Source organism: Coregonus clupeaformis, chromosome 26 (assembly GCF_020615455.1).
Source record: "Coregonus clupeaformis isolate EN_2021a chromosome 26, ASM2061545v1, whole genome shotgun sequence".
NCBI classification, from domain to species: Eukaryota; Metazoa; Chordata; class Actinopteri; order Salmoniformes; family Salmonidae; genus Coregonus; species Coregonus clupeaformis.
The window spans coordinates 22,022,343-22,048,667 of NC_059217.1; the positions used below are offsets into that span (position 1 = coordinate 22,022,343).

General features: G+C 44.2%; 1 protein-coding gene across 1 annotated transcript in view; it reads left to right on the forward strand.

Moving 5' to 3' along the window:
- Nucleotides 1-26,325, forward strand: part of LOC121540268 (glypican-5-like) — a 183,840-nt gene that overhangs the window by 91,046 nt on the left and 66,469 nt on the right. The window contains exons 4-6 of the mRNA XM_041849019.2: nucleotides 3,467-3,624; nucleotides 3,933-3,992; nucleotides 6,931-7,053. Coding sequence (XP_041704953.2) covers nucleotides 3,467-3,624; nucleotides 3,933-3,992; nucleotides 6,931-7,053 — 341 coding nt within the window. The remainder of the gene's footprint in view (nucleotides 1-3,466; nucleotides 3,625-3,932; nucleotides 3,993-6,930; nucleotides 7,054-26,325) is intronic.

The following is a 26,325-nucleotide window of genomic DNA, read 5'->3' on the forward strand; positions in this document are numbered from 1 at the left end:
ACTCAAGGGGCTGGGAGATGGGAGGCTGGCAGGTTTCTTGGTACTTGTAAAGCAGGGGACAAGAGAAGAGAGTAGGGAGAATTTGCTAAATTCTACCAAAGCTGAATGTATCCCAGTGAGCCAAACAAACAATACACTTTTTACTTAGAAAGACAGACAGGATATTATCTCTTTGCTCACACAAAAGAGAACCTGTGGTGTAGAAAGACATAGATACCTATCTGATTCTAGCTGTTTTTCCTGAGTTATTTAGTTTAACAGGCTTGAATATTAAGTTCCAGCTCCGATGATAAGTAGGATTATGGTAATGTTGTCACCTGTGGGCCTGATTAGATTGTGGTTATGAATATGATTATAATTGTCTTTATGATAATGAGACATGAAAGATTAAACTATGTAATACATACCTGTTTATGTTGTACAGAGGTGTTAGGGGGACAGGAGTGGGGGTCTGTGGGGGCCAGCACCCCTCCCCATACCATCAGCACCCCTCTCTGTTACTGACATTGTCATTGTAGTAGTGTATTTACGGTCTGCCTGCCACCCCCAGGATCAAGTGTTGCTCATTCACTGGTTCAACATGGCTAGGATGGCTGGGACTCAGGTTACCCCCAGGGCCGGCATTTGAGGTCTGGACCCAGAGATGGGAAGGGAAGGAGTGGGCAACTCTTTTCATATTACTCATTCAGTCACCTTCACAAACCTCTTCCTTTTCAACTCCTCTTCCTCCTCCTCCTCCTCTTCCTCATCCTGCTCCTCCTCCACTGTTTCCCATCTCCACACATATGCATGTGCGCAGGTGTGTTTATAAACGTTTATAATGGAGGGGGATTATCATTCTAGATGTCCTGCTGCATGTCTTTCCTGTGGAGCTAAACCTCCTCCTACAGTAAGATGGAAGACAGCAGCCTAGTATCGTATTACCTTATGCACGATGAAAGTACCAGACTACCAGATGGAGGAGATGTGGGCCTAGCTCTCTCTTTTCCTCTCTCCTCTCCTTGTCTTCCTCCTGTGACGTGGTTTGTTGGGCCATGTTTCCAGTTGGCATGGGGAGAGTTGCCTCCTCAGCACATCCATACAAACAATCCATTAGCCTATCTAGTTAAGTGTATCTCGGTGCCTGACGCAACAGGAGCAGCAGCAGGCCAGAGCAGACACACAACATTCCCTCCCTCTCCCTCTCCCTCTCCCCCTCCCTTCCCCCCACCACAGCCTGCCAATCACTCCCTCTCTGGTAAAATGCAACAAGGTGGAGAGGAGAGTAGGTGTCCAAAACACTTAGCGAGGAGAGATACTGGAATGATGATAGACTTCAGAAAACCCCACCCAACACAGATAGTGCCTAACATTCTCTCACATTTCAGCAATATTTTCATCTCTTGCACCAGGTATTGCTGTAGCGTTGCAGTTACTATTGTAATTAAGAATCCTAGAATCGTAATGAATACATCCAGTTGATTTAAGTGAAAATGCTCTGCAATGCTTGCATTAGCTAATTATTAGTGAGTTTTAAAGGATTTATCAATCCTTAGAATCCATACTGAAAGCTTTGGAGGAGCTAAGCCTGAGCTTGGTTGGGGCACGGGGGTGGCAGAGGCTCTAAAGAGATCTTGATTGACGGGACACAGGGGCGCTTTGGTGATGTCACTCAAGCTCCGGCAGTCTTTTGATGAGTTAGAGTTCACTTGATTAGCATGAGCATACTCTTTGTCCCGCATAATTGTGGGTTTTAAACTGTGTGTTTGTGTTCTGGTCTGGCATTGAGTTGTTTTGAGGCTTCCTAAAGGATCTGCCAGCCATTCAGTGGGTTGCCTCTGGTCCTGTCCAGCCGTCTAGGGCACCAGTGAATCCCCCTCAGAGAGTGTCTGTAGGCGGACCACGGCCTGCCCTCCAGAATGCAAATCCAACTCTGGACAAAGACTCCTCACGCTGACTGGACAACCCCTTCCCACAATGCTTTGAAACGCAGGGCCTGGGACAGAGTGATGAGAACATTTCTGTGGCTAATCTCTGGACAAATAAACCTCTATAGGAACACACACACAAACCAGTGGAGGCTGGTGGGAGGAGCTATAGAAGGACGGGCTCATTGTAATGACTGGAATGGAATTGATGGAACGGAGTCAAACGTGGTTCACATATGTTTAATGTATTTGATACCGTTCCATTTATTCCATTACAGCTATTACAATGAGCCTGACACACACACACACACACACAGACACACAGACACACACACACACACACACACACACACACACACACACACACACACACACACACACGCACACACACACACACACACACACACACACACACACACACACACACATACACACACACACACACACTTGAGTATGTCTTGCCTCCAGCTTTCAGTGAACAGTTGCTAATAGGGGTGACAGTGGCAAGCAGATTCCCTTGCTCTTTAGCTTCCCTCTTATAAAAAGAGGTGATTCCCCATTCTCATTATGTGCACACAAGTGATATACATGAATACACACACACCCTTAATGTCAGTGAGCTGGATTTCTGTCTAATCTCTGGGGAAGGCAGTGTGTCTCTGTTGGTCTCAGTGGTTTTGTCCCAGCTTTATGTGGGCCTGCTGCCTAACTCAGAGCTTAGGCAGAGCTTTCTGAAAACGTCCATATTTCACTGTTTCACAGCACCCCACTTACTGTCCAGGGTCCAAATGAGCTAATTCCATTAGAGGGCCTTTAAAGCCTGTCCACAGCTGTGTGGGTGGGAGTGGTAAATGGGATGCATGTCACATCGGCCTATAACTCACTCCCAGCTACTCTCCACAGAAGGCTGGATGAGAGAGAGCGAGAGAGAAAGAGGGAGAGAATACACCATCTCAGCTTTTCGTTTTGGGCAGGCCACCGGTTGCTGACGTCTTTAACGTCAGCTCATACTCCTCCTTTCTCTCTCTCTTTCTCTCTCTCTCTCTCTCGCTCTCTCTCTCTCTCCGTCGCCCCCGCCAGCATCCGGACAGTTAGTCATAAGAGGGAAGGAAAGAGAAACGCAACACCATAGCAGCATCTGCATATCCACTGGCCCCCTGTTGATATCAGTTGTCTAGCGAGTGGATCATTCTTCTCTGTGCAGTATCATAGTTCTGTGTTCGTTCTGGTTTTAGACAAGAATAATTTCCATTGTGTCGCTGATGATTTCCACAGCATAAGCCCTGCACATCTGTAAAAGCTTCTTATCATTGTGTTCTCACAAACTGTAGAGTGACTCTGTTAGGGATGTAATGGGCACCCTATTTTTTCACACAGACTGTCTAATTTCCTTCTCTACACATCCTTCCCTCTCTCTCTCTCTCTCTCTCTCTCTCTCTCTCTCTCTCTCTCTCTCTCTCTCTCTCTCTCTCTCTCTCTCTCTCTCTCTCTCTCTCTCTCTCTCTCTCTCTCTCTCTCTCTCTCTCTCTCCACCCCTCTCTCCTATCCCTCTCTCTTAGGTTGATAAAGTATGTGGGCCTCTCACAGACACTCCGTCAGTGACAAGCATACGTTCCACGCTGGAGGTCATGACCTCTGTGAGTACCTCCCCGACCTCGACGGCCACGATGCCCTCCCCAGCTGAGGTCACACTGGATCACTTGTCGCATACCATGAGGTGAGAGAGAGAGAGAAGCGGCCATAGTGGCTGGTCAGCTGCCTTAGAGTGGTTGGTGTTGTAGCATGTCTTTGCACATTGCAATTTGAGTTATTTATAAGCACACTTTTACCATATATATTAATATATTTTTTGTCAAACAAGCTTTCTTTATCATTATGCGTTCTTTACGTTTTGAAGTTCACTGTCTTCCCTCTCCTTCACCTTGACTTGTGTTTGATTTGTATTATACCCCTGCTATTCCCACATCATCTCCTCTCTCCTCCTATCTCCTCCCTCTCTCCCTGACCATGATCACATCCTCCCAGGTCCTTACCTCTGAAACCATCCAAGAATAATAAGCCTAGAAGTCTGAAAAAGATATCTAGGTAAGCATGAAGCCCGGCATCTCCCCCTCTCTCATTAATGTGGCCATCTGGGATGGAGTACAGGGATTGACCACCAGCGACACATTATTTCACCTTAATAAATATACATACAGTGCCTTCAGAAAGTATTCACAGAAAGTATTATGGGGTATTTTGTTGTGTTACAACCTGAATTTAAAATGTATTAAATTGAGATTTTGTGTCACTGATCTATCTACACATCCCATAATGTCAAAGTGGAATTATGTTTTTAGAAATGTTTACAAATTAATTTAAAATGAAAAGCTGAAATGTCTTGAGTCAATACGTATTCAACCCTTCTGTTATGGCAAGCCTAAATAAGTTCAGGACTAAAAATGTGCTTAACAAGTCACATAATAAGTTGCATGCACTCACTCTGTGTGCAATAATAGTGTTTAACAAGTTTTTTAAATGACTACCTCATCTCTGTACCCCACACATACAATTATCTGTAAGCTCCCTCAGTCGAGCAGTGGATTTCAAGCACAGATTCAACCACAAAGACCAATGAGGTTTTCCAATGGTTCGCAAAGGGCACCAATTGGTAAATGGGTATAAAAACAACAGACATTGAATATACCTTTGAGCATGGTGCAGTTATTAATTACACTTTGGATGGTGTATCAATACACCCAGTCACTACAAAGATACAGGCACCCTTCATACAGTGCATTCGGAAAGTATTCAAACCCTTAACTTTTTCCACATTTTGATACGTTACAGCCTTATTCTAAAATTGATTAAATATTTTTTTCCCCTCAACAATCTACACACAATACCCCATAATGGGAAAGCGAAAACAGGTTTTTAGAAATGTTTGGAAATGTATTAAAAATAAAAAACAGAAATACCTTATTTACGTAAGTATTCAGACCCTTTGCAATGATTCTCGAAATTGTGACCAAGGTGACCAAGAACCCGATGGTCAGCTCCAGAGTTCCTTTGGAGAACCTTCCAGAAGGACAACCATCTCTGCAGCACCACCAATCACACCTTTATGGTAGAGTGGCCAGGCGGAAGACACTCCTCAGTAAAAGGCACATGACAACCCGCTTGGTGTTTGCCAAAAGGCACCTAAAGGACTCTCAGACCATGAGAAACAAGATTCTCTGGTCTGATGAAACCAAGATTGAACTCTTTGGCCTGGAGAAAACCTGGCACCATCCCTACAGTGAAGCATGGTGGTGGCAGCATCATGCTGTGGGGATGTTTTTCAGCGGCAGGGACTGGGAGACTAGTCAGGCTCGAGGGAAAAATGAACGGAGCAAAGTACAGAGAGATCCTTGATGAAAACCTGCTCCAGAGTGCTCAGGACCTCAGACTGGGGCGAAGGTTCACCTTCCAACAGGACAATGAGCCTAAGCACACAGCCAAGACAACGCAGGAGTGGCTTCGGGACAAGTCTCTGAATGTCCTTGAGTGGCCCAGCCAGAGCCTGGACTTGAACCCGATCAAACATCTCTGGAGAGACCTGAAAATAGCTGTGCAGCGACGCTACCCATCCAACCTGACAGAGCTTGAGAGGATCTGTAGAGAAGAATGGGAGAAACTCCCCAAATACAGGTGTGCCAAGCTTGTAGTGTCATACCCAAGAAGACTCAAGTTTGTAATCGCTGCCAAAGGTGCTTCAACAAAGTACTGCGTAAAGGGTCTGAATACGTATGTAGATGTGATATTTAAGTTTTTTATTTTTAATACATTTGCAAATAAAAACCTGTTTTTGCTTTGTCATTATGGGGTGATGTGTGTAGATTGATGAGGGGGGGAATTGAATCCATTTTAGAATAAGGCTGTAACATAACAAAATGTGGAAAAAGTCAAGGGGTCTGAATACTTTCCGAATGCACTGTAACTGAGGATGGATCAATAACATTGTAGTTACTCCACAATACTAACATAAATGACAGAGTGAAAAGAAAGAAGCCTATACAGAATACAAATATTTCGAAACATGCATCCTGTTTGCAATAAGGCACTAAAGTAATACTGCAACAAATGTGGCAAAGAAATGAACTTTTTGTCCTGAATACAAAGCGTTATAGTTGGGGCAAATCCAACACATCACTGAGTACCACTTCATATTTTAAAGCATGGTGATGGTTGCATCATGTTATGGGTATGCTTGTCATCGGCAAGGACTAGGACGTTCTTTAGGATAAAAAGGAATAGAGCTAAGCACAGGCAAAATCCTAGAGGAAAACTTGGTTCAGTCTGCTTTCCACCAGACACTGGGAGACAAATTACCTAAAACACAAGGCCAAATATACACTGGAGTTGCTTACCAAGATGACATTGAATGTTCCTGAGTGACGTAGTTACAGTTTTTACTTAAATCGGCTTGAAAATCTATGGCAAGACTTGGAATTGAAAATCTATGGCAAGACTTGGAAATGGCTGTCTAGCAATGATCAACATCCAACTTGACAGAGCTTGAAGAAGTTTTTAAAGAATAATGGGCAAATATTTTACAATCCAGGTGTGCAAAGCTCTTAGAGACTTAACCAGAAAAACTAAAAGCTGTAATCGCTGCCAAAGGTGATTCTAACATGTATTGACTCAGGGGGTGGAATACTTATCTAATCAAGATATATTAGTGTTTTATTTTCCATTATTATTATTATTATTATTATTATTATTATATTATATATTTTTTCTACTTTGACATTACAGAGTATTTTGTGTAGATCATTGACTAAAAGAATGACAATTAAATCCATTTTAATCCTACTTTGTAACACAACAAAATGTGGAAAAAGTCAAGGGGTGTGAATACTTTCTGAAGGCACCTCAATAAATATACAGTACATTCGATTCTATGATATTGTGGTTATGATCAGCGCCCCCCACCCTCTCTCGCTCTCCCCTCTCCCCTCTCCTCTCTCTCTCTCCCTCTTCCTCGCTCTCTCCTCTACCTCAGAGAGTTTATGGGCTATATCCAGCGCTACAGGTCCTTCTTCTCTGCCTTGCCAGAGATGCTCTGTGAGAGTGAGATGGTGGTGGATGACTTCACCTGCTGGAACGGGGAGGACGTGGTGGAGAGGTAGGAATGGACTCTTTCTATTGGTCTACATCTGTGTCTGTCACACTTAATGGGCTTAGCCTTTCTGGTACGTTCTCTTTACAGGTCTTGTTGCCCATTAAAAGAGAAAGGTTATTTTGAATCTTTAACACATGAGTTGTGACGTCATTACACATTAAGGCAAGTCACATGACCCTTTCCTATCCCATTACGGGAAATTAATGTAGTTGATGGTTACATAAAAGCACATTCAACCAGGTTCAAAAGCAATCAAATCTCCTGGTCAAGCTCCTCAATATAAGCCCTTATTGACATCTGAGGGCATTGGTTCTGGTTTTGAGGACCTAGAAGAGTCCTCGAATGTCTGGTGTAAGAGGAGTCAAACCAGCGAGGGTGCATGGGGATACTGAGTTAAACCAGGGGGCCTGTAGACATTTGGATGCCATGGATATTGGGAGCATGGCCCTGGACCGTTTCTACACACATGTAGAAACGCACATTGAAGCACACGCACACAAGGGTGCTCGTACACACACACACACACACACACACACACACACACACACACACACACACACTCACACTCTGCCACGTACCCTGCCACTCTGTCCTATAATAACGTTGGTCGTCCTGGTTACTGTTGAGCCGGATAGAAAGCCCATACAGCATAGACCACAGTGTAAACAGTTTGGTGTACTTATCTGACCTCCCATTCTGACCAGCTCTCCTTGAGTGTTCTGGGCTGGTCCCCCCCTCTGGCCCTGGTGCAGAACAGCTTCCCCTTCTCTGCTGTGGAGTAGGAAGAGAGACCCCATTCACCTAGGACTCTTGGGCTGGAACTGGGCTCCCCCACTATCACATTTAGGCCTCTGTTTTGTCCCACTTTCCAGCCAATTGAACTGGGATTTTTTCTATCCTTGTTGAATTCACTGGCCGTGAAGGAGGGTTGGAGCCAGTGGAGAGTGTTTTTTGAATCGCTTTGGGCTGGGAGTGCTGGTAGGGGTTGGTGTGGTCTCCTCTAAACTGGAACCATGGAAACCACATTTTGTATAATACCAAAAGCATTCAATCCACTCCATTATTGTGTGTGATAATTTGTTTGTTTAGTGGTTGTCTATAACTAATACTGTATCAACCCACATTGGCCCTCCCACCGGTTGTCGATTAAGGCAGCCCCCCGCACCTCTCTGATTCAGAGACGTTGTGTTAAATGCGGAAGACACATTTCAGTTGAATGCACTCAGTTGTATAACTGACTAGGTATCCCCCTTTACCTTTCCTTTCCTTTCCTTTCCTTTCCTTTCCTTTCCTTTCCTTTCCTTTCCTTTCCTTTCCTTTCCTTTCCTTTCCTTTCCTCTCCTTTCCTTTCATTTACATTTTACATTTTAGTCATTTAGCAGACGCTCTTAACCAGAGCGACTTACAGGAGCAATTAGGGTTAAGTGCCTTGCTCAAGGGCACATTAACGTCATTTAGCAGACGCTCTTAGCCAGAGCGACTCACAAATTGGTGCGTTCACCCTATAGCCAGTGGGATAACCACTTTACAATTTGGGGGGGTTAGAAGGAATACTTTAGCCTATCCCAGGTATTCCTTAAAGAGGTGGGGTTTCAAATGTCTCCGGAAGGTGGTGAGTGACTCCGCTGTCCTGGCGTCGTGAGGGAGCTTGTTCCACCATTGGGGTGCCAGAGCAGCGAACAGTTTTGACTGGGCTGAGCGGGAGCTGTGCTTCCGCAGAGGAAGGGGAGCCAGCAGGCCAGAGGTGGATGAACGCAATGTCCTCGTTTGGGTGTAGGGACTGATCAGAGCCTGAAGGTACAGGGGTGCCGTTCCCCTCACTGCTCCAAAGGCAAGCACCATGGTCTTGTAGCGGATGCGAGCTTCAATTGGAAGCCAGTGGAGTGTGCGGAGGAGGGGGGTGACGTGAGAGAACTTGGGAAGGTTGAACACCAGACGGGCTGCGGCATTCTGGATGAGTTGTAGGGGTTTAATGGCACAGGCAGGGAGCCCAGCCAACAGCGAGTTGCAGTAGTCCAGACGGGAGATGACAAGTGCCTGGACCAGGACCTGCGCCGCTTCCTGTGTAAGGCAGGGTCGCACTCTCCGAATGTTGTAGAGCATGAACCTGCAGGAGCGGGTCACCGCCTTGATGTTGGCGGAGAACGACAGGGTGTTGTCCAGGGTCACGCCTAGGCTCTTCGCACTCTGGGAGGAGGACACAGCGGAGTTGTCTACCGTGATGGCGAGATCATGGAACGGGCAGTCCTTCCCCGGGAGGAAGAGCAGCTCCGTCTTGCCAGGGTTCAGCTTGAGGTGGTGATCCGTCATCCATACTGATATGTCTGCCAGACATGCAGAGATGCGATTCGCCACCTGGTTATCAGAAGGGGGAAAGGAGAAGATTAGTTGTGTATCGTCAGCGTAGCAATGATAGGAAAGGCCATGTGAGGATATGACAGAGCCAAGTGACTTGGTGTATAGGGAGAAAAGGAGAGGGCCCAGAACCGATCCCTGGGGGACACCAGTGGTGAGAGCACGTGGTGCGGAGACAGCTTCCCGCCACGCCACTTGGTAGGAGCGACCGGTCAGGTAGGACGCAATCCAGGAGTGAGCCGCGCCGGAGATGCCCATTTCGGAGAGGGTGGAGAGGAGGATCTGATGGTTCACAGTATCAAAGGCAGCAGACAGGTCTAGAAGGACAAGAGCAGAGGAGAGAGAGTTAGCTTTAGCAGTGCGGAGAGTCTCTGTGACACAGAGAAGAGCAGTCTCAGTTGAATGACCAGTCCTGAAACCTGATTGGTTTGGATCAAGAAGGTCATTCTGAGAGAGATAGCAAGAGAGTTGGCTAAAGACGGCACGCTCAATAGTTTTGGAAAGAAAAGAAAGAAGGGATACTGGTCTGTAGTTGTTGACATCAGTGGGGTCGAGTGTTGGTTTTTGAGAAGGGGAGTAACTCTCGCTCTCTTGAAGACGGAAGGGACATGGCCAGCGGTCAAGGATGAGTTGATCAGCGAGGTGAGGTAGGGGAGAAGGTCACCGGAGATGGTCTGGAGAAGGGAGGAGGGGATGGGGTCAAGCGGGCAGGTTGTTGGGCGGCCTGCAGTCACAAGTCGCAGGATCTTATCTGGAGAGAGAGGGGAGAAAGAAGTCAAAGCATAGGGTAGGGCAGTGTGAGCAGGACCAGCAGTGTCATTAGACTTAACAAACAAGGATCGGATGTCGTCAACCTTCTTTTTCAAAGTGGTTGGACGAAGTCATCCACAGAGAGAGAGGAGGGGGGGGAGGATTCAGGAGGGAGGAAAATGTGGCAAAGAGCTTCCCTAGGGGTTAGAGGCAGATGCTTGGAATTTAGAGTGGTAGAAGGTGGCCTTAGCAGCAGAAACAGATGAAGAAAATGTAGAGAGGAGGGAGGAAAAGATGCCAGGTCGGCAGGGGAATTTAGTTTTCTTCCATTTCGCTCCGCTGCCCGGAGCTCTGTTCTGTGAGCTCGCAATGAGTCATCAAGCCACGGAGCTGGAGGGGAGGACCGAGCCGGCCGGGAGGATAGGGGACACAGAGAGTCAAAGGATGCAGAAAGGGAGGGAGAGGAGGGTTGAGGAGGCAGAATCAGGAGATTGGAGGGAGAAGGATTGAGCAGAGGGAAGAGATGATAGGATGGAAGAGGAGAGAGTAGTGGGAGAGAGAGAGCGAAGGTTGCGGCGGCGCATTACCATCTGTGTAGGGGCAGAGTGAGTAGTGTGGGAGGAGAGTGAGAGAGAAAATGAAACAAAGTAGTGGTCGGAGACTTGGAGGGGAGTTGCAGTGAGATTAGTAGAGGAGCAGCATCTAGTGAAGATGAGGTCAAGCGTATTGCCTGCCTTGTGAGTAGGGGGGGACGGTGAGAGGGTGAGGTCAAAAGAGGAGAGGAGTGGAAAGAAGGAGGCAGAGAGAAATGAGTCAAATGTGGACATAGGGAGGTTGAAATCCCCCAAAACTGTGAGGGGTGAGCCATCCTCAGGGAAGGAACTTATCAAGGCGTCAAGCTCATTGATGAACTCTCCAAGGGAACCTGGAGGGCGATAGATGACAAGGATATTAAGCTTAAATGGGCTAGTGACTGTGACAGCATGGAATTCAAATGAGGAGATAGACAGATGGGTTAGGGGAAAAATTGAGAATGTCCACTTGGGAGAGATGAGGATTCCTGTACCACCACCCCTCTGACCAGATGCTCTCGGGGTATGCGAGAACACATGGTCAGACGAGGAGAGAGCAGTAGGAGTAGCGGTGTTTTCAGTGGTGATCCATGTTTCCGTCAGCGCCAGGAAGTCGAGGGACTGGAGGTTGGCATAGGCTGGGATGAAGTCAGCTTTGTTGGCAGCAGAACGGCAGTTCCAGAGGCTGCCTGCGACCTGGAACTCCACGTGGGTGGTGCGTGCAGGGACCACCAGATTGGAGAGGCAGCAGCCACGCGGTGTGGTGCGTTTGTGTAGCCTGTGCAGAGAGGGAGAGAACAGGGATAGGCAGAGGCATAGTTGACAGGCTGTAGCAAATGGCTACAAAAATGCAGAGGAGATCGGAATGAAATGGGCTAAGCATCTGGGAGCGGAGAGAGCAGGGCCTCCCTCACCAAAACTTCTACCTCGGAAACTAAAATTGTTTCACTGAACCACCCGAAAAAAAAAAAAAAAAAAAAAAAAAAAAAAAAAAAAAAAAAAAAAAAAAAAAAAAAAAAAAATCTCCCAACTTCCGCCTTTGGAAATCAGAATTGTTGTGAACCACAGCGGTTCAATGTTTAAAGGAATAGACTCAACCCACTCAACCCTCTCCTTTCCTCTCCTTTCCTTTCCTTTCCAATGGGAGGGCAGCTCCTGCTCAGCCCACTCCAAGCTCTTTTCTGTCCTTGACCCCCCACCCCCAACTGTAAGTCGCTCTGGGTAAAAGCGTCTGCTAAATGACAAAAATGTAAACAGCAGGGTTGGGGGTCGATTCAGTTTTAATTCCAGTCAATTCAGGAAGTAAACCAAAATTCCAATTTTCTTCAATGCTTTCTGAATTGACTGGAAATTAAATGGATTGACCAAAACCCTGATCAACAGACATCCGCATGGATGTACACTGCAAAATAACACATCCTAGATCTGAATGAATGAAATAATCTTATTAAATACTTTTTTCTTTACATAGTTAAATGTGCTGACAACAAAATCACACAAAAATTATCAATGGAAATCAAATTTATCAACCCATGGAGGTCTGGATTTGGAGTCACCCTCAAAATGAAAGTGGAAAACCACACTACAGGCTGATCCAACTTTGATGTACTGGCCTGTCTCCTGGTAGCGCCTCCATGCTCTGGACACTACGCTGACAGACACAGCAAACCTTCTTGCCACAGCTCGCATTGATGTGCCATCCTGGATGAGCTGCACTACTTGAGCCACTTGTGTGGGTTGTAGACTCCGTCTCATGCTACCACTAGAGTGAAAGCACCGCCAGCATTCAAAAGTGACCAAAACATCAGCCAGGAAGCATAGGAACTGAGAAGTGGTCTGTGGTCACCACCTGCAAAACCAGTCCTTTATTGGGGGTGTCTTGCTAATTGCCTATAATTTCCACCTGTTGTCTATTCCATTTGCACAACAGCATGTGAAATGTATTGTCAATCAGTGTTGCTTCCTAAGTGGACAGTTTGATTTCACAGAAGTGTGATTGACTTGGAGTTACATTGTGTTGTTTAAGTGTTCCCTTAATTTTTTTGAGCAGTGTACATAGAATGTGCTCTTTCTCATAGTGGAATAGAATGGGGGATATATTTTGATAGAATGGTTGAATAAGTAGATCTTATCTGAACCAACATCCATGAGGCAGAAGCGCCATTAATAAAGGATGCTTATGTTTCTATGACAGTGGGTCATTAGAGATGAGAAATGCACGTCCGGAACATTTGTGTCCGTCTGAGCTTTGCCATGTTGGTTTGTTGTGGGCTAGGGAGAGGCGGAGGGGGTTCACTGGGGCTCCTGTGGGCCCTCTGTGTGGCACTATCAAAGGCCCCAGGCCTGGTGGCCATTCAGGCTCTGTGAACCGTGCAGAAGAGCCGATGGGGCCTCCTCCTCCCTTCCTAATGTACCTGCTGACCCCCCACCGGGGACCACTGAGAGAAGGGTCTCTTCTCTAGCCCTCTGGGGCTGCACCCTGGAGCCTGAGGCTTGGAGCCTGGCGGCTGGAGCCCAGCCAAGCGCTGTGGAGAGTAGGGCACCGAGACACTGGGGCACAGCCACTCTGCTGACCTCTTTACAGTTTCAATTCACTGAACCCTCCCCCGCCCCTCCGCGCACCATACCCCTCTCCTGTTTGACCCAATTCACTTACTGACAAATACCGTAGCTTGTGTGGTTGCTTATCAACATATCTTTGCTGTGTTATCTGTCCTGAGACAGTTCTTACATTGTGTCTCTGTATTAGCTGTTCTTATAGATTGGATTAACCCTCTCATGGTATGTAGGCAGGCATCATATATCACTTTATCAGAGTTCTTTGCATCTAAGAGACAAAACAACAAGGCTTTAAATTCAATCATCACATGAGTTTGGACAGGTGCCGTGAATAACCTCTTCTCATACTGTACTAATGCTGTCTCTGCTCCCCACCCCACATTATGGAGAAACACTGCCACCTAGAGGATGTGTCTGGTATCCATGTGAAAAAATACAAAACATTCCTTCAGGTCACCCAAGGTGACAACATTCATTACACCAAACTTTCCCATATTGTTACACAGTTGCACTATGCATAAAACCATAGCAACATTTTAAGCATCCACAGGTATTTGCTCTACAGAGGTCTTCCTTTAGGAATCCCATATTAATACATGCCATTTAGCAGACACTTTTATCCAAAGCGATTTACAGACTTAAATTTTTTGCATATGGGTGGTCCCAGGAATCAAACCCACTATCCTGCTATTGCAAGAGCCATGCTCTACCAACTGAGCTACAGAGGACAACACAGCTACAGAGGACAACACCGCTACAGAGGACAACACAGCTACAGAGGACCACACAGCTACAGAGGACAACACAGCTACAGAGGACCACACAGCTACAGAGGACAACACAGCTACAGGGGACAACACAGCTACAGAGGACAACACAGATACAGAGGACAACACAGCTACAGAGGACAACACAGCTACAGAGGACCACACAGCTACAGAGGACAACACAGCTACAGAGGACCACACAGCTACAGAGGACAACACAGCTACAGAGGACAACACAGCTACAGAGGACCACATTATCACAGGACCACATTACCTGAGAATGAGGCATCACTTTCCTTTTTACTTTGACACGTGGTATCTAAATATTCACATCGCTATGGAATAGGGTATCAACAGTTAGTAAAAGTTTTTATCTAATACTGTATTAAGATCAACTCTACACTCTATTATTTATTATTATTATTTATATTTATATTATTATATTATTTACTCAACAGCAATGAGCACAGCTGACTAGTAGTCTGTGACTACCATAATCCATACTCCTTAAGGGACATGGACCACTAGAGAGCAGTGTTGTAGTGGCCAAGCTTAAACATGTCCTCTGTTATTGTCCCAGCAAGCCAGGCAGATATGATGACATCAGCAGAGTTCAAATTGGGTTAAGAATGTCCAATGAGGTCAAGTGTCTCCATATGGGTTTCACAGGGAACTGTTTTTGTCTAATGAACACAAAAAGAAATAGCGAGGTTTGGTCAGTGAATGAGGTGGCTGTTGAGAGGATATATTGAATGATTTGCTTCCCGGCTCTCCGTAGTCATAGCGTGTGCTGTGGCAGACATTCCACTGTAATTGAGTCCCCAATCACTACTGGTCGTGTTCCCACAGGGAGGCTGGGGCGAGGGTGCGTTCTGACAGAATCTCGACCGAGCTGACTTACTGCTCACTGCCTCTGTTGTTGTTGTTGTTGTTGTTGTTGTTGTTGTTGTTGATGTTCTGGTTGTTCTCATCCCTGCTGCCTCACTGGCAGCTGATTCTCATCAAATGGGCTTCTCATGGCAGAGTCCTCTTGCATTGTGTGTCTGTGTTAGTGTGTTTGGGTTGGGGGGGATGAAAGCACAGAGACAGACATAACAGTTATCAACTGAAAGCTTCATAGTACTGTACACTGTCTCTTACATATGTCTGTAATTCTAGACCACACAGGTAATTGGTCAGATTCCAGGTTAGCGGTAATTGTGAAATAGTTTGTGCGCTCACATGCTCACACATCTGAAACCCTGTCCCTCACCTCCTCACGTTCTCTATTACTCCCATCAGGTGCATGACTGTCAACTTTGACCTTGATCATGGGAATGAAATGTGGATGTCAGGATCAGTTTCCTGTCTGTTCTCCTTGTTTCCTTCTCCCTTATTCAGCCCACAGAGCAGCACCCTAGCAGAAAAGCTGGAATAACAGAGGCTTGGGGAGCACACAGAGGGAAAACAGTGGTAACCTAGTAACGCCACCATGGAAAGCGGAGTTCTTACAGAAACCAAAGCCTGACAAAAGACTGTTCTCTGTCTCAGGTTTCAGGGTCATTTATCCTATTGACATGTTAGAGACTCGTCTCACATGCATAAATTAGTCTACAGTTCGACACTGCCCACTGGGCACACCACCTAATTTCAACGTGGAAATTTGGGTAATATTTGGTTGAGACGTTGATCAATGAGAATTCAACCTTTATTCATCCACTAAAAAAAAAGCCAGGAGTTTGTTGCATTATCACTATGCTGCCTCCCGACTGGCTTTACTTGTCTCATCGCACTCTAGCAGACTCCTTGTGGCGGGCCGGGCACCTGCAAGCTGACTTCAATCATCAGTTGAATGGTGTTTCCTCCGACACATTGGTGCGGCTGGCTTCCGGGCTAAGCGTGCTGGGTTAAGGAGCGCGGTTTGGCGGGTCATGTTTTGGAGGACGCATGACTTGACCTTCGCCACTCCCGAGCCCGTTGGGGAGTTGCAGCGATGAGACAAGATCGTAATTGGATATGAATCACTATGCTATCAACCATCTAAAAGCACAACCAAATTCAAAACAATGTCAGATTTTTTGGTTTAGTTGTCATCTAAGTGTGTTATCACTGCGCTTTCAAGCATTTAAAAGCACAACAAAGTTCAAATGGGAATACAATGTCAGATATTTTGTATTTATACAACAACTAAATCTAAATCAAACTTTATTTAAAGTGAATTTAAAGTTTGATTTGATTTAGTCCTATTCTTTAACTTCGATTTTTGGTTGAGATGGAGATGTGAATCCAACATATAAATTGTTAATTTGTAGAAAAACAGGATGTTGAATTGTGTTTGGTTGTCAACGCAACCAAATATCAACATTTCAAGGAGATTTTCTGCTTGTATAGTTCCATCGGTGCCTCTGATTTAGTCTGGCTTAAATTGTTCTACAAATTAATAATTGATATGTTGGATTCACATCTCCATCTCAACCAAAAATCTAAGTTAAAGAATAGGACTAAGTCAAATCAAACTTTAAATTTGATTTGATTTAGTCCTATTATTTAACTGAACGTGAATCCAACATATCAATTATTAATTTGTAGAAGAACTGAAATTAAAGCCAGACTTAGTGGCACAAAATACACATCTCCTTCAAATGTTGATATTTGGTTGCGTTGACAACCAAACACAATTCAATATCACTTTTGCAGTAGTCGACAAGTTAACAAATTATATGTTGGATTCACGTCTCCAACTAAACTAAAAATAAAAGTTAAAGAATAGGATTAAGCCAGTGGCTCAAATGAAACTATCCAAGCAATAGATAGGCCTACATGTCCTTTAAATGTTGATATTTGGTTGCTTTGTCAACCAAACAGAATTCAATATTACTTTTGTAATAAAGTAAATAGCCTAAAGTTAAGGCTATAATACAAACTAATGTAACAGTATTTATTCAACCTAAAGTGAGTAACACATCCATGGCCACATTTTGAGGTTACTGTAACTATTAATGTCTTCTTATGTAATTATAGAAAGCGTGCATGTTCAACATAGCATGCAAAGGTCGTAGGTCTGTGGAGATCTTCACAATTGCTATAATAATCAGTGCAGTATCTCGACCAGCATTTATCACTTGAACTGTGTACATTTAATGTAATCTCAACTGCAATCCAGGTCATTTGGTTGTGCTATTAGATGAAACACAGTGACAACGCATTAAGTTGTTGTATAAATACAAAATATCTGACATTATATTCCCATTTGAACTTTGTTGTGCTTTTAAATGCTTGAAAGCGTAGTGATAACACACTTAGATGACAACTAAACCAAAAATCAGACATTGTTTGGAATTTAGTTGTGCTTTTAGATGGTTGATAGCATAGTAATTAAAATCCAATTATGATCTTGTCTCATCGCTGCAACTCCCCAACGGGCTTGGGAGCGGCGAAGGTCAAGTCATGCGTCCTCCGAAACATGACCCGCCAAACCGCACTCCTTAACACCAGCCTGCTTAGCCCGGAAGCCAGCCACACCAATGTGTCGGAGGAAACACCATTCAACTGACGACCGAAGTCAGCCTGCAGGCCTATATGTATTGTCTATTTGTAGTTGAACCCTGGGTGGAAACAATAGCTGTTGATGACTTCACGAATGCTATAATATTATAGGCCTAAATAGTATCATTGATGATATATGACTTATAGAGTATGGTTACATTTCATTTGCTCTGTTAAACCTACCCTTTGGAATGACTTTGGTAGCAACAGTGAGATCTCTCAATAATCATTCTTACGATAGCACATTGGTAGTAATTTTAACTAAGGCCAGGGCTGCTGGGCTTGGTTAAAACCATGGATGGGAGGCCAAGGGGTAGCTGTAGATATACCAACTCTCCAGTAGGAGATGCTGCCCTTCCTATTGTTATTTATTGGATAGTGGATACAACAGTTTTGATGACTTTTTGCAAATCCAATGTATTTTCCACATAGATTCCACATCACAATACATTGATAAATTACGTTGAAACAACGTTGACTCAACCAGTTTGTGCCAGGTGGGTGGTCTTATTTGAAATAAATGTGAGAGTATGCTGTTTACTAGTACAAATGTTCTTGTTCTTGCTGTAGTCCATAAAAAGAGACAGTTCCATTTAGATCACCCAGTCAGTCACACAGACTGAAATTTACTTAGTTAATTATCCTGCAGTGGAGGAAAGAAATGCCCTCAATTATGCTTTCTTAGTATGCTAAAGGAAGATCCAGTACTAATGACCAAAATGAGCTGTGAGGCTCAGGTCGTTAGGGACATCTAAGGATGAGTGATGTTAATTAGTGAGAGAAGCTATAGTGTTAACCTCCATTCTTTCCCAACCACATGCACATTCAGTCCCTCAGGGACAAGCAGTTTTCCTGATGGCTAAGCGAGGGGTTATTTGTGAGGTTGTTGGTCTCTTTGAATTGATGACAGTCCGATAGGAGCATTCGGAACCTGGTAAATGCCAGCCTCTTGGTCCCCGCTGCACATGCAGGTTTTTCCCATGCCTGCCTGCCGCCAGTCATCAGGGATATCAGGTACAGTGCTGAACTCTGACCCCCCAGGCCCCCTCTGGCCTCAGGCTTCTCTGGCACCGCAGTGTCTTCTGTTACCTAACAACCTTGTAAAACAGGAATGACAGGAGTAATTCAGCGGTGGCTTTTTCCTCTTACTCTCCTCTTTGGACGTAAAGAGTAGGAGTAGCATTAAAAAGGGGGAACCTCAGGGGCTCTTGGAGTTTAGAGTTTTAAGATGGTTAGTGATTACATAGAGGGATCTGTCGCCTCCAATCAGGTACTTAACAGCATACAATGTGTCTGTGCTATGCTGTCTATTCCAATGATGGATCTCTTGTTAAGGGGCAGTGATACTGCCGGCCACATGGCCAATCAGAAGCTGCAGCTGGCCACATGTGCCCTTTGCCTGGCTGCCCCACTGGCCTGAGGTCTAGACCCAGGTTATTTCCAGATTCATCGTAGCACTGGTTTTAAGTGTAAGTCGTTGGCTCTGTATATTCAGCGGGTACAATTATTGTGATGCTGTCCAGTCCAGCACTGTGGAAGCAAAAACCACACTGGTGACATGAATGATGTTTCTCAGAACAGATCATTTCCATTAACTAGCGACACTAGCCAGGTGAAGTCACTGGGTATGTGGTGTAGCATCATGACATACCATGCCCTGTCTCTGCTTTTCATTCCTGACAGGGAAACTGGATCCTGGAGTTCAGCAGCACAGAGCTGTTTTTACCCTGGAGACCAGACCCCAGTCTCAGAGCTCCAGAGGTTACAGACACTAACGCTATGAGATGCAAGCTATTGAAAAACAATAGTGACAACAGCAACACAGAAAGCCCCACAGGCCAGAGCCAACACTGACAACACAGAGGTCATAGCTGTGCTTCCTGTTGGCTAGTTCTTGTTTCAATCTCCTTTTTTCCATGTTGCAGCAGGCCTGCCACAAACACCCCCAGAGTGCTATGCTCTAAAATCAATCCATTATATTTTTTGTTTGATGGAAAAGAACAGCCTCTGAAAGGTTAACGGTTCTTAAGCTATCCATCGTTGGCTTGGTTTTGTTGCTCAGTGTAGCTGGTACCTGACCCGGCTGCCTGGAGCTTACACTCTTGTTATTGACTCTTGTTGTTCTCTCATGTGTTTGGGAAAATAATCTGAATAGTATGTTAATTACTCTGCTGGATTCCAGCTAGATTTACGACTGCGAGTGGCGTGGCTCATAATTGCACATTGGCAGGTGGTTTTTGATTGCAGATTTCTATCTATAATAATGTTGTTTTTAATTGGAGATAATTGTCATCTGTTGGGTTGAGAGAGATGCAGTACAATGTATTTGTGTGTGATCCTGGAGCAGACAAAGAGACAGGATAAAAGTAAAATGGTCTGTGGATTTATGGCCTTCATGGGAAAGCATAAAAAAATCCACTTTGGATCAACAATATAAGTGCGTTCTCAGACACACCTTTCTGTAGACCTTTCAGTTATATGATATTTTACACCTCAGATTATTATCTCTGAATTATTACCCCATGCTGCTGTCTGTGACTGTTTGTTATTCCAAATTTGACTGGCCTAAATCACGACAGAAGGCATACATTACTACTGGTAGTCGTCATAGGGAGGGAGGGAGTGTGGTGGACCGTTAGACATCACAGCAGTGCACTCAGCCATGCCTCCTTCTCAGGCTCCCATGATCCTCGGCAGTGGAGGGGCTTTTTGGATGTGTCCCGTTACCTTGGCCACAGTCTATTTGCTGGTGTTTGGGGCGAGCACACAGTTGAATGACATATAGTGCTGGACACACTTTGGTTTTGGGGTTGCTGGTTTGCATTTCAAATCAGAGGAATGTACCTAAAGAGCATGAGCTGAGTCTCTATCTGTCAGCCCACTCCTAACCGCCGCGCCATGCCAGGGCCAGGCCGCATCAGCTGGGCTACCAGACCAGACCAGAGCAGACCGGAGTCTCCACACCATGGAGCTGGAGCAGAACCGTGTGGCCAGCGCTGAGTGCTGAGTCACATACACCCCATATACAACGGTATAATTTTATATGCTGTGTGGTATATAGGCTAATCGTTTCCACCCAGTCCCTCTTAGATGTACGGTTTTTCTCCATGGAGCTTTGAACAATAATGTCTTGTTTTTTAGGGCGTGTGGGTCATTTTGAACTGCCACAGTATGAGAGCCTCTGTTTTTGTGGTCTGTGTTTGCCCAGTCCCCCATTATGGCTCTGTTAGATTATGTGTTTCCTCAGCAGAGCAGACGTACAGCCCTCTCTCTTTCTCTCGCCCAGGCTCACTTACTGAGCAAGCGCTCTGCTCTACTTCATAGCCTCGAGGCTGGAGTTGGACTCTACACAACACAAAGCCAAGTGGTCACAGTGTAACCATCTGTTCCTATCCATCCTGTACAGGGAGGCATCACCTGATCTAATATGTCTGGTCTGGACTGAACTGATTTGCTCTCTGTCCCCAGTTCAGGAGTTGAGATAATCAGTCCAATCAAGTGATTTGGACCATGAACAAAAGCCAAGGTTGCCTAGTGATTGGATAACAGTAACTATAGCGTAGTGCAGTGGAATTCAAACTTTTTCTACGGGGACCACATTTTTGGGGACCACATTTTTTTCTCAACAATGTATCACGACCACACCCCACCCCAAATTTAATGACACAACCTTAAAATCATTACATTTTTATATTTTTACATAAACAAATAACCTTCAATTCATTACATTTTAATCTCTCATCAAAATGAAAAGAAACCAATAAATACATTTACTCAATAATATTTAATTTTTCAAATGATCTTTCTCAAAAACGTTTGTATATTGTCCTGTACAATAATCTGTACTCTTAATTTTTTGTTCCTAAAGATAAAAAAATGTTGGCGACCCCACTGCAGTTCCCCCCGACTTTAAATACCACTGGCCTAGTGTATAATCCAGGAAGGAGGAAATTATATTAGAAATTATATCTGGAGCTATACCATAGAGAATGTATTTAGGCTGGGTTTCTGTGTAAGCACTTTGTGACATCTGCTGATGTAAAAAGGGCTTTATAAATACATTTGATTGATTAATTGATTGTTTGATTGATATGTGTGTAGTTTTCAGAGGAGAGAGAAGAGATGTGTGGGAACCTCTTGGGAAGCCCTTGGCTTTTTAGGGTAAACATTTGCCATGTGTCTCTTTGCGGGATGACTCATTTGATTGGTTAACAACCCAGAGGCAAACAGACCCGAGCTGATTGACTCAACCACTAATTACTGTGAGAAAACAGTCTGTCTCTCTGTCTTCCATAAGCTTTGTTCAGTATTCTCATTTTCACTACCATATACTCTGTGTTTAGCATAGTCATTGTGCTCAGTGTATTGTATCAGTACTTCAGTATAGTCAATATACACTGTAATGATCACACAATAAAATGTTACTGTAAGCCTTTTCATGATCATATTTATTATGATCATGTTTGGTTGGTTTTTATTGAGTACATGTCCAGGCACATGCATCATGTTCAGGATCACCCCAATATTATTCAGTGAGTGTGCATCACACACAGAGATCCCATAAATTACTATGGTGTGCATGAGAACAATAAGCAGGATGTGTTGAAATAGAGTTGAAACAATCAGAGAGCTTGATTAAAGTCACATGTCCCCCTAATGGGCTCCAAGTGTTGTTGGTACCCATTATCAGACCTATGGGTCTGTCACCAGGACCCAACCACCCCCAGCAACCACAACAGGGCACATCTTCCCGTCAACTCCCCCCGGCTTTTGGGAAATAGTTAATGGAGGCCCTCTGTGGTCGACTTTGTAGTTGATTGACCATTTGATGAGTCTCATTGAATGTCTATGAATATTCTCAGCCCCCCTACAGATATAAGTAGAGACTACAGAGGCTTACATGTTGTAAAAGTCAGTGACAGTGTAATGGTAAAACATAATGGTAAGTATAGAGTACCACAATATGAGTCACAATACCCATAAAACCTAGCGGTCAAACAGGGAAATGGTTCCAATAGTTTTTCTACCATTCATTTCATTTTAGAAACACTTAAAATAAGGGCTGTGTTTCTGTCACGAGAATTTCTATCTCTAATGAATCAAACTTAATGCTTTGAATAATTCCCAGAGGGTGTAAGGCTCTGGTTTAATCATGAATTAAACGAAGGTCCGCAACCAGCAAGAATGATCTGTATGTTTTAATCATGGAGAGCTCTGCCGCCAAAAAATACACAAAGGCACAAAGGCACAATGCTCCGCCCACCTTTAAACAGTTTCTGATTCCCCTTCACCCTGGAATGCTTTCTCAGCAGTTTCTAACTCCTCCCCCTCTGTTAGTGGGTTGACACTACATTATAACTCTAACACCGTTCACACATTTATACTGTATTTGGGGTGAAATCGTTTAGTCATTATTCTTAAAATACAAATTAATCTATCAATCCACCCCTTTGACTAAATGTTTTCACATTCAGGATAAATGCATTTACAAGCATGATTAATCTCAGAGATTACGTCAGAACTAATAAACATTTCATCCAATTGCGGTCTTTCAGGGTCAAAATCCTCGTCATCCACCAAGCCTGGAGGATCGTTTTTCACATTCCCCTGGTCAGAGTCCGGAGTCGGTCCATCTCTCATCATTTGTTGAGATACTGCATTCACCAACGCCTTACTCACCAATCCTCGGACACAGGGAACAAGACAACAACCACATAATACAAGAATACCCATACAAACGCTGACCGCCCCTAAGATGGTGGCTGCTATGGTTTTCCATTTACCAAACATTTCATCAAACCACCCTATCCATGATGTACTAACTTCTGAGTACTCAGCTCATTCTTCACTTAGTGCAGTTAATTCTGCAAGAGCTCTGGTGACTGTCCCATCTGGTGTGGTGTTGTTAGGGATAAAATGTGCAACAATGGCTTATCATTCTATAGACACCGCCCCTTTCTGCCTGATCTAGAGCCAACCTCTTTTACTAAGTCATGAGTGAGATGGCGGATAATTGTTCAGAGATCCCTTTTACTGCATCCCTAGTCTGGCCAATAAATCGTTGTTGGTCGTAATAGATATAATTAATCCAATCCACAATTTTGTTTATTGTCACCCACCAAAATAACGTGGTAGTAAACCCTTCCCCTAATTCTTTCATAGCTTGTTATCCATCCGATACCCCCCTTGGTATCCCAATCGCATCCATCTAAATAGGGCTATTCTCCTTCTTGTTAAAACTCCTCCTACGTCTGTTTAACCCTTTCCTTGGTTCCTGGTGACTAATTCTAACTAGCTGAATCAGTAGAACCAGGGCGCACGTATCTAGCCACCCTTTTGGTATTCTCTGCCTTATACTGCTTTTACTGGCACACGCCCACCACCCATCGGTTACAGGGGCTGTAAGGTTCAGAATTCTCTCCTGTGCTTCTGAACTTTAGTCAATCACATTACTACTATCTCCAATTGATAATTGGTGATGTCTTTGTTTCTCTTTACCCCCCATCTGGATGTTCCGCCCGGTCTCATATCCCCGTCCCCAAGTGTATTTAAACACTTGAGTCTAGGAACAATCCGCCGTGGGGGCCGAACACGAATATAATGGGATTTTATAATCCCAAGTTGCTTATTGACATGTACCCCACCCGTTGGCTACGTCCCTAACCTTTATTTTGAATCCTACAGTCTGCCCTTCTCTGACTCCCATTTTGTAGGCCACTCGTCCTTGACGGTCAGTATGTCGGGTCGCTTCTCTTCTCTTTTACTTCTTAACAATGGTATGGGCATAGCGTAATTGGTGGTGGATCTTGACATATCAAGACCATTGCCGAGACTATAATGCAGCTCAAGTCACCCCCATTCCCAAAAACCGCCAACCCTCTCCTGTCCTCAGTCTTTCTGCTTGGTATTACCCCATACTCACACCCTGAGTGATGATAGGTCGGGGTAGGAGATCTTCGTTAACAGAGGTGATCCCCAGACCCTATTGGTCCAGTTCTTCTCTCTAACTCTGTATGTGTTCAGTGGTGCTTGTATATGTTCTTACCTTTTTGCAGTGGGTAACGTGGACCCAGGTTGCTCTTTCTGCTATTCTAATGGCAAAGGCAGTGACCAATATAACCTGATAGGGCCCTTCCCAACAGGCCTGCTTCCAGTCTTTCTTCTTTAGGGACTGGATGCTCACCAGTCACCTGGTTAGATAAAGTGGGTCACCTTCTCCTTTAGTTCACCTGTGGGGTACAAAACCTCTGACATACCGGTGTGGTTAATAACTACCTTTTCACGTTGTACCCCATTTCTTCCTGCTCTCCTGTGTGTTTTCCTTAACCCCTCTCTAATCATACCATTCACATCAGTATTCTCTTTCTAGACTGCATCTAATTTATTTATTTTTTAAAAGTATTTTGTCCTCTCCTTCGTATATTATTTAATCCTACCACTAGCCTCTTCCCCCCTCTTGACACATGGTTCTGCTCATGTGTCAATATTACCACCTACCTAAACAATCACTTAGGTAATATTGGTAATTTATCATCCAAATGCCATCTCTTATTTATTTTTGAGACTGTCCCTTGCTTCTTTATGCTCCTCCCACTTCCTTTGACTTTTATGGTGGCTAAATTCGACTTTCATTCAGTTCAGAATCAATATTAATCCAATCAATCAATCCCTTATCTTGTAAAAACACTAATGTTTAGTTCAAACTCTGTTCTACCCCGGCTCTCCCGGGCTTGACCTGAAGACTGATGGTTGGACATGACAGGTCCATACTTAAATCTTTCAAACCTAACACAAACCCCCCTTCATGCTGTAATCAATCAAGAAGATAGCAAAGGAGAGACAGGTTTTAGCCTGAACTCTGCTCAACCCTGGCAGCTTTTTCCTCTCTGTTTGAGGAGAGAAGCAAAAGGCTCCCTTCTGCTTTGATTCACTGATAACGTAGGACAGCCATAGGACTTAAGTAAGAGAGCAATTCGACCCTAGGTCACCTAAGTCTTCTGCCTAGCAACAAAGAATTAAAAAAACTCTATGTTCGTGATTAACCCAGTTATATCTAATAGCCCACAAAAAAATAAACTCCCTCATCACCATCTTTAAATCACGACCAATGTCATATATCCCTCTTCACTCTCTACCATTTCGGTAAAATCCCTGTTATATGTAGGAAAAGCTAAGACTGTTTGGGAAGTGAGCAACTTTTTTATCTTCATAAATTGTTCCTCCTCCTCAGAGTTCCAAATTATTTTACCATGGGCTGCAATTGCCTTCCCATAGATAAGATCACTTAATTTACCAGTATGCAGTACATAATGGTGTACCCAAGCTCTACAGTAGTCTATCATTCCCAAAAAGCTCATCATTCTTCATCTATTTCTGGACAGCTAGTCCCTATCTTAAATTATCCTATCCAGCTTCCTATTATTACTATTTTCCTGATCTCATTACTAAATCAATGATCTAGGCAATAGCTGTTTCGCATTAGATTGTGCCTTCCTTTGATTACTGCAGCTCATTGCATTAATTTAGTTTCAAATACCAACTTGTTGTTTATTAAAGCATAATAAAATGAAATGTAAATGACAACATTTGATAATATCTCAACTTACTTCTATCCCGTAAAAGTAATCCAAGATTAGTACAATTGACTAGCAACAGGTATCCCTCATTCAGGGAAAGCTCTCTTCCTCTTCTGTTATTTTATGGTTCAAATCCTATTATTACCAAATTATAATCTTCTTCACACTTTT